The 16,698-nt window shown below is 39.8% G+C and overlaps 2 protein-coding genes across 5 annotated transcripts in view; one reads left to right on the top strand and one right to left on the bottom strand.

Annotated features, from left to right (window-relative positions):
• The window catches only part of GLIS3 (GLIS family zinc finger 3), a 422,399-nt gene that overhangs the window by 240,038 nt on the left and 165,663 nt on the right, over positions 1 to 16,698 (bottom strand). The window lies entirely within an intron of this gene.
• Positions 1 to 16,698, top strand: part of LOC308504776 (uncharacterized protein) — a 31,065-nt gene that overhangs the window by 3,251 nt on the left and 11,116 nt on the right. The window contains exons 2-4 of the mRNA XM_081066033.1: positions 3,073 to 3,160; positions 4,624 to 4,699; positions 13,025 to 13,119. Coding sequence (XP_080922159.1) covers positions 3,073 to 3,160; positions 4,624 to 4,699; positions 13,025 to 13,104 — 244 coding nt within the window. The 3' untranslated portion in view covers positions 13,105 to 13,119. The remainder of the gene's footprint in view (positions 1 to 3,072; positions 3,161 to 4,623; positions 4,700 to 13,024; positions 13,120 to 16,698) is intronic.

The following is a 16,698-nucleotide window of genomic DNA, read 5'->3' as shown; positions in this document are numbered from 1 at the left end:
TTGCCTGACTGGCTCTCGGTCAAAATGGTAGAGTCCGCTCCAGGAATCACTGGCCATCATGGATCCCTTAGCTGTTCTTGGGTTACACAATGAGCTTCATATTCAATGTAGGCCAAACACTCAAATTCCAACATGTCACTGAGGATTACCATGTTATGTTTTGTACCAGACAAAACTGGTACAAAAATGACCCACTTGATTTCTTTTCAAAATATTTGTAAGCATCTAGTTTCTCTCTCCCAGCCTTCCCCATCCTGTTCTCAACCACATTCAACCCTGTCTCCTTATGTTACACATACTTACCTCTGATGGCAGAGGCTGCCAGCTGTTTAGTACATCAGACTACATTTCCCAGCTTCCCTGGCACCTACGCTTGGCCATGTACCTGAGTTCAGCCAGTGGGATGTGAACAGAAGAGACTTACCCATTTTCAGACCTACGATGTGTAATCCTCTTTTCCTTTGCTCCTCATCTGGTTAAACAGAGAGCACACTATAGACCTCCAGGATAATGGACTCAAAAGTGGATTGAGCATGGGCCCCTGGATGAACATGTGGAAAGCCCCCCACTAGTTGGAAATAAACTTTGATTGGATAGAAAATAAACTCTTGAGATTTGGGGGTCTGTGGTAGCAACTAGCCTAATCTGACTAATATTACTTTGCCACCTACACTATGATCCTCCCTGGCAGCTCTGTATCTGATGCATCTCTGTTCTCAACAGTGACCTGCACACAGTAGGTGTGCAATACAATTCTATAGGAAGTTAGCCACGTCTGTTTCCCTCGAGAAGCTATTATAAACAAGCATCTCCACTACCATTACCAATAAATGATTAATGATAAATTGCTCTCCATTTCTTTATACTCTCAAACTTAAAGATATAGGCAAAAATATTCCCAGAAACCCATTAATTATGATCACTAAATAAATTGATTCATGCTTCTTAAATTATGTACTTCATGTGCATAATCAGCTGATAATCTAAACAAATATCCAAAGACAGAGGCTGGAGTCAGAATGGGAGCCCCAGATACATAGTTGAGTTTTCCTCTGGAAAGATTTCTAATACACTATTGTGTTTTAGGATATGTTTGTGCTCTGTGCATATCACAGCTGACATCTTGTCAAAACCAAGGGAAATAATTGCATCCCTGAGTAAGAGTATCATACAGGCAGCAATTTAAATGTGGCAATGCTTATCAGCACCGATTTACTAACATTTTACTGTATATAACCATGAGTGGTAGGAGGAAAAACTTACGTTCTTACCAAGATTCAGGCATTTAAAACAAAATCTGTCATGCTTCCAATTCAAAAGATAGAACAAAGGAAAAGAGAAGAAAATGAGAAGCTGTGTTTCTTCTTCTTGGAAATAAACTTTTAAAGAAATCTAACTCCTAAACTTTCAACTTCATTTGAGATGGGGTGGGAAAGATATAAGACATTTTGCTCAGGTCTTGAGAGAAAAGAAAAACAACCTATCTTCGAAGGTTATTAAGCTAACACCTCAGCAAGCCGCAGGCATGCTACTCATTTATTACAAAAAACCGAAATCTTCTGACAGTCCATAATTATGTGCTGAGAACTCTGATGAATAACTCTTCATCAGAAGGATTCACGAAACTTTGATCAGTGTCCCGAGAGGCAGTGGGTCAACATGAACCTTGAAATCTGATTAACATCACCCATCCCCATCCAGCATTCTAAAAACACTGTTTGGTAGCTCTCCACTCTTCACTTGGATATTTTGAAAATGTAATTTTGTCAAACATCCTAGAGTAATTATAAAAAAATATTAGCTTTCACTTTGAAAACAGATTTAAGATGAAATTTATATCATTGCCCATACAAATTTCTCTAAACCTTTTTGTACCTAGGCCAGTGATCATGAAACAGTCAAGTTTTAGGGCTCAATGATATACTATAATAGGTGGGTAACTGGCTATAATTTAGTACTTCATCCTCTGCAAGTGACCAAGTTTTTAGAAGGACTGAGTTTGAGGTGGTGATGTGTTTGAAATGAGTAATCCACACATCCTTTCCTGTGTTCCCCTTGGTTTTAAGATATATGAATCAGGGAACAGAAATTTGATTAATTGAAGCTAAATCATTTGGAATAGAAACAGAACCTATGCCTGTGGTTTCACTGATGATTTGGTTCATGTGTGCGCGCACACGCTCACACATGTGCAGAATGAAAACACAATATCCCTGTGGTCCCTCTTAATAGGGTTAGAGCAGGAATGACAAAAACACAAACAGATGCCACCACTCCCCATTATTGCAGTCAAGGCAGACATTACTAATCAATGCTCCACTCTTTCCAACTGAGCCTGACAGTCTATAATCCTTATCACAGCCCTCTAGGTTGCTGCTACCAGACAAATGGAACTGAAATCATTTCCAGCCCTGAATTTGTCCCATTATGAATGTTTGAAGTGGACAAGACATTAGAATTAATGTTGTTCAATTCCCCTAGTCTACAGGTAAAGTAACAGAGATGCAGACATTTACTGACTTACCAAAGGTCACACGACCAATCCTCGGGGATTTTTAAATTGAAACCTTTGGATTATTTTTATATTCTCTCGGTATGATTTACACCACTGAAGATGTGGACAATGAGGTTTACGAGTGAACGGGTTTGATAAAAATATTTCATGTGATTCTGCATACCAAGCCAAACAAAGTGCAGGGAAAGCTATAAAAATCAATCTCTACTTTGAAATTTACGCAAGATGATCAGTAAAGCTTACCATATACCCTTGCCTTACGTACCATTTGCTTACATCAATAATTTCTGATAGCACTTGCTACTTCATGCCAGAATAAAAGGCAATGCATGCAGAAATTGTCTCTAGAGAAACAAACTGCCTCTGTGTGACCGTTCTGGGTTCACTGTCACTTATACCATGGTCACATCTGATTTCCCACCTCTCTCCACAGGGTCAGATAGAGTCACTTGGAGCTCAGTTACCACTCAGAGTCTGAGGCCAGGTTTTTAAGAATAAAATACAGTGACTTTTCGAGGGCCAGTTTAATAAAGCTTATTCTGTGTTTTTTGGCTCAGTAGCATTAAAAAGACAACAAGGAGTCCTCTGGGAAAAGAGAAAACAACTATGAAACTCTCAAGACTTCTGATTTATCCTCCTTCACAGGTTAGACCGTGGAGCGATTTGATACCCTCCTCACCCCTACCCCCCTTCTCTCTCTCTCTCTCTCTCTCTCACATAGACACACCTCCAACTTTTCTTACACTGAGAAGGACCCTGAAATATCCTTTATTTTGGGGTTCTCTACATGTGAAGAAGAACCTCCATGGATGTGCATGGAGAGGGAAAACTAATGGCAAACTGCTAATGCTGGCAAGCCAAAAGCCTCCAGCATGTTCTCCGTGATGGAGGAGAAACAAGCACAGGGAAGGGCTTCACACAAGGAGACAGGAGGAGCAGCTGGGGAGGAGGTGGAAGTGGGTGACGGAGACAGGGAGCCAGAAACAGAGCTGTGAGGAAGAAGGGGGAAAAAAGGCTGAGCAGCCGAAGGCTGGTGGTTAAAATAGCTCGTGGTAACAGAGTGTTCTTTGTTACCACACACTGCGCTTTGTTATCACACATTACAGAAAGTTATAAACAACAGAAGCATGCCGTACACTAAAGCTGCGCTTCAAGCTCCGGGCTCCGCTGACCTCACACACTCCCTGGCTTCCCCCTTGTGTAGACAGATGCTGTTTCCAGAACACCACGTCAGGACTGTGGTCATTAATCTGTACATCTCGATCTACGCACACGAACCTTCTATAATATTTGGCACCGTGCTCTTTGCAAAGAAACTTTTTGCATTCACACGGATGCAGGTCAGAAAGAGGCTGACAGCACTGGTACCATCTGTGATGAAAAGTGACGAACAAATTTTATAAGCAAAACGATGTGAAATTTGGGGGTGAAATTTAAAACGCACAGAGAAAATGATCTCATTTGGGTTTATGCATAGAATTAGATACTCAACAGAAACAACACAACAGCTTGCTGGTGAAGGCAGTGGACAGACAGGTCCCAGGCTCAATGCCAGGAATGGATGCCTCGCGGTGCCTCAGCTGAACCTTCACACTCTCCCTGCTTTGATCCACATCCTTCACACGCTATACAACCAACTTTCTCTCCTCCAGCTCCGTTGTTTGCCCTCACATTTACCAAGCACCCTGGGCAAAATTCATCAAGTAGATGACACGAGAAGGAGAGGGTACACCCAGCCCTGCTTCCTTTCACGATGCCCACCTTTCACAGCCAGTGGAGTCAGTCAGTTCATCTCCTCTCCTGCAAGGCCTTCCACTTTTCTTTCCTTGCCAAATAAGGCACATTCTCCCACAGAAGTCAACGCTGATTTTCTAATTGCCAAAGCTCTCAATCTTCACTCTACTTGACTTCTCAGTAGCAGTGGTTAGACACTAAGGAACACTTTCTCCTTGATCAAAAAGCCACCGCTGTGCTATTCTAGACCATTTCTCATTCTGCGTTTATAATCAAACATTTTGCTTCCATCACTGATACTTGTTTATTCACCTGCTGTTTAAATGTTGATGTTTTCTCAGGGTTCCCTTTTCTTCTCATTTCTTACTCTGCAGCCTGAGAATGCTCTGTTTCTCACTCGGATGTCAGACAAAGATGGTGCCGAAGTCATCCATGGATGCCCCTTAGCAGGTACACAGATCCTGGGATAGGAGCTCGCCTGATGCATTCCTGGCATCACTGCCTATCATTTCTTATTCTGTAATCTCTCTCAGATCTCGTCATTTCCACTGCCACCTTCTCATTTCATCCTGTCCAGGTGATAGCCAGAGATATATTCCTAACTCATCCCCACACTTAAGCTTTCTCTCCTGTCCATTCCATCCTTAAGAGGATCACAACAAGTATCCTTCTAAAGACAGATGTGCTTCATATCCCTACCATACTTAAACTCCTTCAACCACTTCCCTGCACCCTTACACATGTGACGTCCAAACTTCACAGGGTTAGAAATTCAATGTCCCGACAATCTGGCCTCAACCTCCAGACACATCTACCAATGCACATACCCTAAAGTCTAAACTCACTCAACATATATTTTCAGTCTTCTACCTCTTGGAACATATGTTCTTTTGGCCTAGGATTTACTTGCCTCTACCTCAGTCTTGTGAATTTTCATCCCCAAGTCCCAGCTGCAGCATCATGACCTCTATGAAACCGCCCCAGCCCCACCCTAGGGCAGTGAGTCATTCATTTCCTCCTCTGAGTCATCAGAACACTTACCCAGCATCTCTATTATGTCACTGAACATGTTACATTCCAAGTTATACCCTGTGTATCATACTGTGAACGCTCGTAGATCAGAATCCTAGTCTTGGTGTTCCCGGTACCTAACAGCACCTACGACATGGGCACACTGTTTACTGGGTTGAATTCGATGAAATTTTAGAAAGGATCTTCCAGAAACAAATCTTTAGCAATCAGACACAGGAAATTGTGAAAACTGTATGTCTCTAGCGAGAAAAGATGACAGAATATATTAAGAAATAGACTTATTTTCCACCACATATCCTTTTGTACTTCTTTAGTTTTACCACATATGTATACTATCTTTCAACATAGTCTGAGCAGTCTCTACAGTGTGTGCCTGGCACTGTGTAGAGTGGGGATTTGAGGCACCATGGAACAATGTCACTACCAACGAAATTCATAAGCTTGGATACCGCTGTATAGATTATTCTTTTTTTTCCTCTCAATTCCCACAGAACCATGTTGTTCTTCCGCTGTAGTATTTTTCAGTCTATTTGATAAAGGAATGATTTATGTAAGCGTCTTCCTCCATGCTGGATTGTGAGCTCCTAGAAGGCAGGGACTCCCTACTCCCCACCCCCATGGCCTCTGGAAGCTTCTAGTATAGTGCTCTGTATATTCTTGGCACTCGATTTGTAATCGTTTAATTGAGTTGGACTGACCCTGAAAATATGGCAACGTTTCAAATGAACAAAAATGCAATAATTGTACTTGTTTTCAGCCAATAACCCATGTTAAGTGGAAGCAAGGGAGAGAAAACCTAAAATATTGCTAATAAGTAAGAGCAATAAGTGTTAGGTTTCCTATGGTCACATTGAGTGCAGAAGTAGAATAGCTGTAAAAACATATGAATTATTTTTTTCATCTCTTATTTAGGTCATGGATAAACATATATTATTCCTTTCGCACTTTTGTTGGCAAAACATGTATTTTCCTTTCAAGTGACAGCCTTCCATATATGCATAGCCAAAACTGTACAGAACAACTACTGAGTGAAGATGAAAAAAAGTTTTGAGATGAAAGAGAAAAAGGAAAATGGATTCTGAAATGGTATCCTTACAGACAAAAATAGGAAAAACGATCAGCAATTTCCAAATAGATCTAATGTCTAACTCCTCTGGTGAACATACCCAAACTAAATCCTCTAGTGCCTGGAAAACAGTTTGAAAACTCCCTGCTATCAAGAAGAAAAAGTACAGGATGTGGACTCTGCTCTCATAGAGGTAAAAATACATTTATATTGACAACCACATTAGAAGTTAGAAAAAAATAGAGGAGATTCACGAAAAAAAAGTACAAAAATAGAGGATTGGTGTGAGAAAAATATGCATTGAGCACTTAATATGTAAATATGCATATATGGAACTATTTTTTCCTTCCTCCTTCCCTTTTTCCCTCCCCCTCCACACCCAGAATTGTTCTTTCTGGCCTCTGAACACATTCAGAGATTTACCAATCCCTGCTATCCCGTTTTCTATTGTCGATTTAATATTATGGTTAGCCACAACAATCTAATCATCCCAATAAACTTAAGATCGCTTGCAGATATACTCCTCATCTTATTCACTAATAAACTCTCAGTGCATTTGCTACGGTGGAACACAGCTGACATAATAGATGTGAATTTGTCCTCTACGTCCACACAACCTACAAGAATTCTACTTTTCAAAGAGAGAAAAGAATAAAGAAAACAGAAGAAGAGAGGTTAGTACCATGTAGATGAATCCTTTTTATCAGGGCACTTGCAACAATTAATTTAATGTATTGACCTGTCTCCTTTTGGGAGTATTAGATTTTATTTACCTTTGTAGTCGCATAGACTAACCCAATCCTTGGTATAAAACATAAGCTTAATACATTATTATTTGGTGAATCAATGAATTAATTAAAGGGGAGAGGAAGGTAAGAAAAAAAATATTGTCCCTTAATTAGTACCCACTGAAACGAGAGATGAATGAAAATCAACAGAACTACAATCCTCCATTATTGTTTCCATCCTAAGTGTGTCCTAAAGTGAGCTGAGAAGGTGTCTGCCTCTGAAGCCAAATTTGAAAGGATAGTATAAGTTAAATTTCACAGACAATTATCTTCTTTCTTCTTAAAACTGGCTACTCACCATTTTATACGGAATTCACTTCAATAAATATTTCCTGAGCAACAACTATACACCGAGTGTGTTTCTGATGCCAGGGAGAAAGGAGAGAATACGTTGTGCCTCTCCTCAAGGATGTTAGAATCTAGTGTCCTTTTCCTTGTAAATTGCAGTACCTTTTATAATGATGCTAAAAAAATGACAAAATGATAATATTTATAAAGTCCCATGTTTTAAAACCATGGCCAAAGTGGGTATACTAATACTCCTTTTCAAAAAGCCCAAGTACTTCACAGCTAAATCCTACACGGCAGCTGGCCGGTCCAAAGGGCCTCACCCCAAAAGGCCTGTCTTCATGCCTCAGAAAGAAAATGGAATAGACAGCCCTTCAGATGGAGTTACCAATTACTTAATTTTGACAGAAATATCTATATCCATGTGTTCATGTTAAAACAAAGCTGGTGGAAACACTCTCCCCCAGAACTTCCTTTAATCAAAATGTAAATGTTTGCTTTACTTTTTGTTATGGACTAGTCCCAAATATTTGGATCTCGGCTACTTTTCCATGTCTCTTAAGAACCTAAAAGTCTGCCACAGTTGCAGTGTGGCAGTTTAAGCTCAGGTTCTATGAGGGCATCACTCCATTATCTAAAGGGGACAAGTATCACCTATGAAATAGCTCAGTTTAATTAATTTATCTCAAAATAGAAAAATGAAAATACCTGAGAAGTTTACTCTTGAAGAGTCGGCAATTTTTTTCCCTTCCCAAAAATTTTAAGAAAAAACAAATATATGTTCTATGTGTATATGTTTGTATGAATATACATCTTTATTTCTATATGTATTAAAGATAATACAAAACTTTTTTTTTACATACATGCTTTAAAAAATTCAAGCAACATATGAACAAAGGGGAAAGGAAAATAGAGTGCTATTTCAAAATTATTGAGAAATTACTAAGGAAGAATATTGCCAAAATCTAAAATATCCAAAACATAAACCATTCAAGTTTCAGTTGTCTTCACTACTAATGGCATAGTGAAGAGGGAAAAACCCATATTTTGTGTGATCAAAAAGAGGAGCACAACCTATTATTCAAAGTGGTACCTCTCTCTCTGTACCACGTTCTTGGCATAGGGTATTACATCCAAGAACTTTGCTCTTTGTTCCCTTCCTCTGCCCTGTGTCAGGGGGAGCTGTCTGTCTGGGCTCTTAGGGGCATCAGAGGTGTGTTTCCGATTTCTGTCCCATGTACATCAAAGGGCTTGTCCCAGAAATCCATATTAGGCATACAGATGTTCTTGCACTGCCTCACATCTTCTACAAAGACCAATACCTTCATCATCTTCTAGAAAACACTAGGCTTCTTAGTGCTCGCTTCTTGCCTGTAACCCCCAACAGATCCAAAATGGTAGTCGTGGCTTAATCAGTATTTGATTCGAGCTTAAGAAAACCCCTTGAATTCATTCATATTGAGGATCAGAAACTGACTCACCCTTGAAAACAAAAGACTTGTTTGTAGTCCCTGTGGTGTGTCACTGGAGAATTGGTATTTTAATGTTCTTGGGACTTAAAAAAAAAAAGGAAAATGTCTTTCCAGGCCGAATCAGATGAGAGAGGGCTAAGGACAGCTTCCCAGTCTGATGAACCCATATTGCTGTCCTGCCTGACACACCCAGGCCACCTGGTCCCGGCATGCAATCCCAACCAGAGGCACTCAGGATGGTATGAAAGCTAAGGACACTGGACTCAAACAAGTTTCAGGCTCAAATTACGGCTTGGCCACATGGTAGCGAGCATGGCAGCTATGTTTCTCAGTTTCTTCATCTGTAGGGATTCTAACAGTACCTCCCTCATAAGGCATGTAAAGTGGTGGGCATGGCCCCAGGCACACACATGCCCACTTAGAACTTGGCTGGCATTATTCCTATTACTGCCATTGCTGGGGCTCCCATTAGTACGGCTGCCAGCATGCTAGAGTCATTAGATTCTACGTTCTGTGAAGAGACGCTTCATGCACAGCACAGTGGTTACAACTGCAGGCTCTAGAGTCCAACTTCTAATGCCAGCTTGGCCATTTTGTATTGTAACTTAGGTAAGTTCCTTGCCACCTCTCTGGTGCCTTAGATTCCATTTATTAAAAAAAAAAAAAGATAATAACACACAGGGAATTATTGTGAGCAAAGTTAATGTACGTAAAATGTTTGCAAGAGTTGTACACAGTAAGCATTTTTCCACTTACCTTTAGTGTTTGAAACTTTAAAAAGTGTATTAATTATAAGCATAGAGATCACTTAATATAAATTGAGCGTTTTGTTAAGCTATACACATGCACCTACATGTGTATGTATGTATGTATGTGTGTATGTATGTACGTATATTTTATTACCCCCATTTACAGATGAGAAAACTGAGGCACAGAGTATGTAAGTAACATGTTAAGTGGCAGAGTCATGGTTTAAATCCAGGCCTTCTGGCTCCAGAGTCCATGCTCTTAATCACTCACTATGCTATGCTGCCTAAAAAGATATTAAAACAACGAATGAATGTTCCTGTTGGAAAAATACTGAAAAGAGTCAATCACCTTGACCTTAACGTTCTCAATGAACGTGAACAGCTCTTGCAAAGTGTGCAGGAAGGGAGGACAAAGGCATGTGGAGGACACAGGAGGACCAATTCAGTGTTCCCTACGCAGGATTGGCAGGGGCTTTCCAGCCAAAGTTGGGACACCCGAGTGGCCAAAAGACGCATAAAGAAACTCAGGGTTTTGGCCCTGAATCCAAAGTCATTTTGTTTTTAGCACGTCCTAAATTGACAAGGAACAAATGCTTATTACGGGCTTGGCTTTCTATGGTACCGTGAGGAATTGTAAATCATTTGTAGATAATCTGAAGACGGACTATGGGTCTTAAGGAAGCTTACAGGAGGCCAAGGCATCTTTAGCTCACTTCCTAACCCTGCAGGGAGGCTGGCTCGCACACCTACAACTTTTCTAGACTGCAACTGCAGCAGATGTGCTGGACTTGGTGTTGCCAAACACCTTTCATTTGAATGTTAGGCCATTTGGGGTCATAGATATATTCATTGGTCCCAATAGGACAAGTTGACTAGAAGGCCTTCTCAATTCTTCAATCTTTGAGGCCTCACCTCCTAAAATCCCACTCCAAAAAAACCTAGGAATTTCAGGTCAACCATGTGTTGAATTAATACCTTGCTATTGATGAATTCTTGAGAGTGATTCCTTGCCTTTCTCATCCTCTTTGAATTCAGTTTCCCACAAATGTCTCAAATGTGGGTCCTTCTAAATCCTCTTTTGTGCGGATGCTTTCTAATAAAAGGCTTTAAGCAATCTAAAATCTCAACCAGAAACACCAGAGGATGGACAGAAAGAGAAGGGGAGGAACACGGCCGGGAGGACAGAGGGGCTGAGGAATAAGGAAAATCAAAATGGGTCAGTGCATTCTTAAAAAGACAAATGATTTTCACCTAACCAGACTAGCAAACATTACAGTATTTACTGATACACTCTGTTGGTGAGGTGGGGGAGAAACTGGCATGCTCACGGCTAGTTAGAGTACAAATCAGTCCAATTGCTTATGGGGTGAAATCTACCAACATCTGTCCAATTTTAAATGCACACACACCATTTGGACAAGACATTCCTTAATCATAAAGCTTACCACTGGGTGTCATCTCATGCTACACCAAAAAGACATCCACATTCTGAGTACTTCTAAGTTTTAGGAGGGATATTAATGAAAGAGTAACCGTGGACGTACAAATTATAGTAGGTTTGTGCAAAAGTAACTGTGGTTTTTACAATTACTTTTAACCTTTTAAACTGCATTTACTTTTGCACCAACCTAATATATAGTATGACTTGGTCTTTATTAACAAATTACGTTATAACAAATCTGATGTCCACGTAGATGGTGAGTATATTTGCTCGTATCCCTTTGGTGACTAGATTGGGAGATTTGTTTAGGTGGCTGCTATGTTTTACAGAAATCAAGGGTAAGGCATACTGGATCAAAGAGTCAAGCTAAACTGTAAGGGGAACAGTCTGGGTTTGAGAAAAGGGAACGTATGGGTACTACTCTCTCCTCTGCCAACAATTTCGTCCTCTTGAAGATTTCACTCCTCTGATTTCCCTCAGAGGGAATGAATGACAAACGTGAATTAGGAATAAATTTGCTTCATTTTGAATGAATCCATCTATACTTGGGCTAAACAGAGCTGAACCTCAATCTGCCCACACAGAAAGAAAAAGGAACTAACATTTAAGAAGTGAGTCCCTACTAATCGTTTGGCATTGTTGTTCTCCATTACTTCTCTTCACCCTGCCAACAATTTGATAAGGTAAATATTATCTTCCTTTTACAGCCTAAGGAACTAAAGCTCAGAAGAGTTAAGCAAGGAATCAAACCCAGCTGTATTAAACCCCAAATCTGCCTTCTTTGCTCTTTGCTGTATATTCTCTACACCCAGAATCCCAGACTTAAAGAAAACAAAAAATTCTCCATCACAGATTTTGTCATAACAGGAATATATCTGAATGAAAAGCAAAAAGAAAAAAAATATTTTTAAGGGAAAACAAGGAAAAAGAGCAAGGTAAATTTGTTCACCAAAGGATTAAGTAGATAATTCTAAAAACACTTTTCTGAATCACCAAAAGTGACTTAAAAATCTATGTTTCTACATAGTGCTAAAATAACCAGACGATTTGTTGTTAATTGACTCCATTTAGACTAAGGTAAATATGGGTGTTAGGTTCTTTTTTCCTACCAGTTGTGTTATAAAGACGTAGACTGAATCATTCCTACACCTAGTCCAGGAATAGTTTCAACTGAAAGGTCATTTGTATTGTTAATTTGTACCAAAAACAAAAGTAATGCATTCATCCTATGAATAACTCCAGAACTCTTAAGTTCTCAATGGCCCTTTCTTCAATTTGGTTACTATTTATTATTTTTACAAAGTGGGGTTGGGGGGTGAAGGGGCAGAGTCCTTACTTAAATCCATCTAGTGGCTGAACGACTAAATTAAAAATTACAGTAGAATATCTGTAATCTGAGGTTATTTGCAGTGAAGACTACCTCTCTGAGCTTAGGAGTTATCTGAAATATAATCTAGTCTTTTAAAAAAGGCTGGAGGGAGAGGTGAGGGAGAGGCAGAGATGGGTGAAGGGAAGACAGCTTATAAACTGAGGGAGGAAAGGGAACAAAAGATGGAATAAGCTAAAATGAAGTTACTCCTCACTCCTTGGGGAGGGCTATGTTTGCAAGAGAGACCTACAGGTTTGGAGAGCAACACATCTCCAAGTGGCTGGGGCAAGAGCCTCCTATCTTAGAATTCCCTGCCATCCAAAGCCACTTGCAACTAAGGTTGTCTCCACCCTAAAGTAAGGGACAAAAGGAAAATATTCTTCCCGGATTGAGAGTAAAAAGGTATGAGTGAACTTCTGCTTGAATGAGAACCTGTAATATAACAGGCCACCTAACCTGTAGGAAGGAATAGGAAGAAACATAGACCTAAATGAAACCCTGGGCTTCAGGGCTCACTTGGAGGCAGAAGGTGGGTTCATCTGATGCTTTTGTCACTTTCTCACTCTTCAGTGAGAAGACAGATGGAGGGAGACAGCATCTCCTTTGACCACCTCCACTGGCTTCCTCCCTCTTCTGGGACTTTAGACTGAAGACATCAGAAGTTGGTAGGTCATTTAATGCAAAATGTTAGAGACTATAACAGTATTACACAGTGACCAAAATATTTTGCCAGGATAAGGTATTTTCGAATAAATACAACCATGGGTGTTTCGCTGTGCTATTGCTGTAGATGTGAAACACTTTGCTTAATGTCAGAAATATCTCATTATATTCTGACTACGATCAACATGGGGGATTTACTGGGATCATGTCCCAAGAACCCAATGGTGCCAAGTTTGCATCATCCCCAAAAGTACGGGGAAGGCCCACTACCCAGGTAAAGGGGGAAAAAAAGCAGAATCCTGAGATATGAAGTTTCTGTTTATTTGTGGGTCATTTCTGGGCTCTATTCTATTCCATTAGTCTATCTGACTACTTGCTATATTATTCTAATAGTTTTATGTATGCCAGAAATACTTCATAACTTTTTAAAAACAAGGTCTCAGTTATCACACGGAGCGGCCCACATATTGTTCTCCACTGCAGGACTAAAGGATTAAAGATGTAAGAGCTGGTGCAGTTGAGAGATATGAAAATAAAAACAGAGATCTCAGAATTGGATTTCTCACTGAAGCTAAGGAAGGATCCACTTTCAAGACTTTGTAACACTTTCTTAAATGCTAATTCCCTCTTGCAATGCTGAGTAATGAATGCCTTTTTAAAATTCTGCAGCAACACACAGAGCCATGTCATTCACTGACCTTGGAATATTCCTAATGAGATGGCCCTCTGTAATACAAGAATTACTGATGGGGGATGGGGATAATGAATGGAGGAAGTGGAAGATGAATGATAGAGAAGGGACACGGTTAACATTTTCCATGAGCAAGATCGATATGCCATGTAACAGAAACATAATAAATCACTTCATCAACTAACCCTTACCCCTGAAGAAAGCAACTCACAGATTTGGCAGCAGTATCCAGTAAACAAATTACCCTGAGAGATTAATTGGATGTGAACTAAGGCCTCTGCAGCATTTCTTTCTTCCAACTGTATATAGTAGTACAATTGTGCCTTAAAACTATGGAGATGGCTCTAAACTTAATCTAATTTCCAATTTATTGAAATATTCTGCCCTATCACTTACTATAACATCGTACGTCTTCACCCTTTTATGCTCTTTATAGTAAAAACCACGTCCAGAGTTGAGACATAAAATTCCAGGGATCTTGATTCAAATAAAGAGACTCGTAATTTAGTTTCCCCTGGAAGCGCATTCATTCGTCTGCAGGTTAGCTCTCATATACTGCTGAAAGACATTAAACAAACCAGCATGCAGAGCTCAAAGCATGAGATGCCTGTGTCCAGGGAAGAGTGTGATAATCCCCAAACTACTACGAGTTGGGCTTCAGAAAACATATACTATGAGTATGTTTGTAGTAGTGATGCCTGGCTGACCAGAATGTGTTACCAAGAGAAAGCTGGTCCACCCTTCTCGGGCCCACAGGCTAAGAGAAAACTTGCACATGAGGCTGTACTGATTAACATCTTGGAAACCTAAGGAGGATGATAAATTCTGTGCCTCCTCACTTCAGGTTGTGCCCTCATCATCTCTCAAATGGAGCAGTATAAAACCATACTTACTGGTCTATGGTCTTGCCCCCACCATACTTCCCAAATCGATTCTCCAAACTGCAGCCAAAGGGAGTATTTAAAACACAGGTTTGATCATTTCTTCCTCTTCTTACTATATTCCAATCGCTCCCCACTGCCTTCAGTATAAAGTCCAGTGTCGCGCTGCTTGGCTTAGTTTAGTTATGACAACAAGAATGATTGAGGCATTGGCAGCGCATGCCTGTAGCAGCCCCTTGAAGGCAGGCACAGAAGGAAGTCTGTATTCGTTTCCTGGTGCTGCTGAAACAAGTTATCAAAAACTGGATGGCTTAAAATCACACCACAATTCTGGAGGCTAGAAGTCCAAAATCAGGGTGTCAGCAGGGTTAGTTCCTTCTGAGGGCTGTGAGGGAGGGTGAGCCCTGTGCTCTCTCCTAACTTCTGGTGGGTTAATCGTTGGCTTGTAGATGCAAAACTCCAATCTCTGCCTTCATCTTCAATAGCATTCTCTGTGTCTCTGTCTCTTCACAATCTTCCTTTTGTTTGTGTCTGGCCTTGTATCAGACTTTTCCCTTTTCAAGAGGACACCAGTCGTATTGAAGTAGGGACCACCCGAATGGCTTCACATTAACTTTACTATCTCTATGAAGACCCCATTCTAAATAAGGTCACATTCTGAGTTCTGGGGGTAATGACATCCATATATTTTTGAGGGGACACAATTCAACCCGTAACAAAGTCTTGCTCCATGATGAGGTTTGAGTCTCTAAGCTCCTTCCAAACTTAATTTCTATTGGTTTCTGTTTTGCAGAACATAGTAAGTTACATATTAAGTATGAACAAAAATGTTTGTATTTATTTAATAAGAGTCTTACCTGCTGTTTGCATTTTATTCATATCTCACTTCATTCCACAAAGAATTTAAATTGCTTAAAATGTGTTTTTACCTTCAAATTCCTAATATTATTATTCTGCATGAAAATAATAAGATATACAGCATAATATAAAAAAGAATCTGTCACATAATTGATTAACTTGGGCAATTCTCTCATATAAAATATCTGAGCCTCAGTTTTTTAGCCTGTAAAATGAAAATAATAAGACTGCCCATTTCTGCCTTGCATACTGGACTTTGCAACAATAAAATAACTCATATTATAGAAGAATGTTTTGAAAAGGTGTAAAATGCTATAAGAAGAAAAAGTTGTGGCATTCTTACTCTTTACCTAGTATTCATTCTGTTATATACTGGTAATAGAAATCAAAGTTCTTAACAACAGAAAGCAGAATACGGGAGGGAGCATAAAGGTACAAAGTCTAAACCTGGCAGGTCATTTTCTTTCCATCTAATTGGCCTTACTCCCTGTCAGGCTGACCTGTTAAATCACACACTACTTTAGTCACTCAACTGATCTTCTTACACACATTTTTGTCTCACAAAATTGATCACTCATGAAAAGAGGACAAATAACTTCTGGAAAACAGGAGAAGGTATGTTAGTATTTTTTAAAGGGGGGAGGATGTACAACAAAATAGGACATAAGACACTTGCCTAATTAGGAGAAACGTGATAAACAAGCTCACTTCTATTACTCCTTGATAGCATGGTTCAGAGATACGTAGTTTTGTATTAAGCAAAAATGTGCTTTTTCCAGTATAACGCAATTCAAACGGATAAAATTCTATCATCTTAAACAAGATGAAATGATACGGTGTCAAACGATACCAGGGTCGTTCTTTAATTAAAGGAATAAAAGCCGAGGTATGTCTTTCTTTGAATTCAGCAGGACTTGAGTGGCCATTTTTACAAGCAGTATTCTAGAGTTAAGTAGTGTTTTAAGTGCTGTAATATTGACGGGAGGAAAGAAGAGGGATAAAAACTGATTCTTGTAAATTTTCTCGGCACAGAGAGCCATTTTACTCACTGAAACTATCACTATAGAATTTTAATTAACACTGGGGTAGACAATGCCCATTAGATGGAATTCTACATGGTCTATGTACCTAGTGCCCCCAGGGACCCTCTA

Source organism: Rhinolophus hipposideros (assembly GCF_964194185.1).
Source record: "Rhinolophus hipposideros genome assembly, chromosome: 11".
In the NCBI taxonomy this organism is placed as follows: Eukaryota; Metazoa; Chordata; class Mammalia; order Chiroptera; family Rhinolophidae; genus Rhinolophus; species Rhinolophus hipposideros.
The sequence above is the reverse complement of the archived record's forward strand: the minus strand, read 5'-3'. Positions and strand labels throughout refer to the sequence as shown.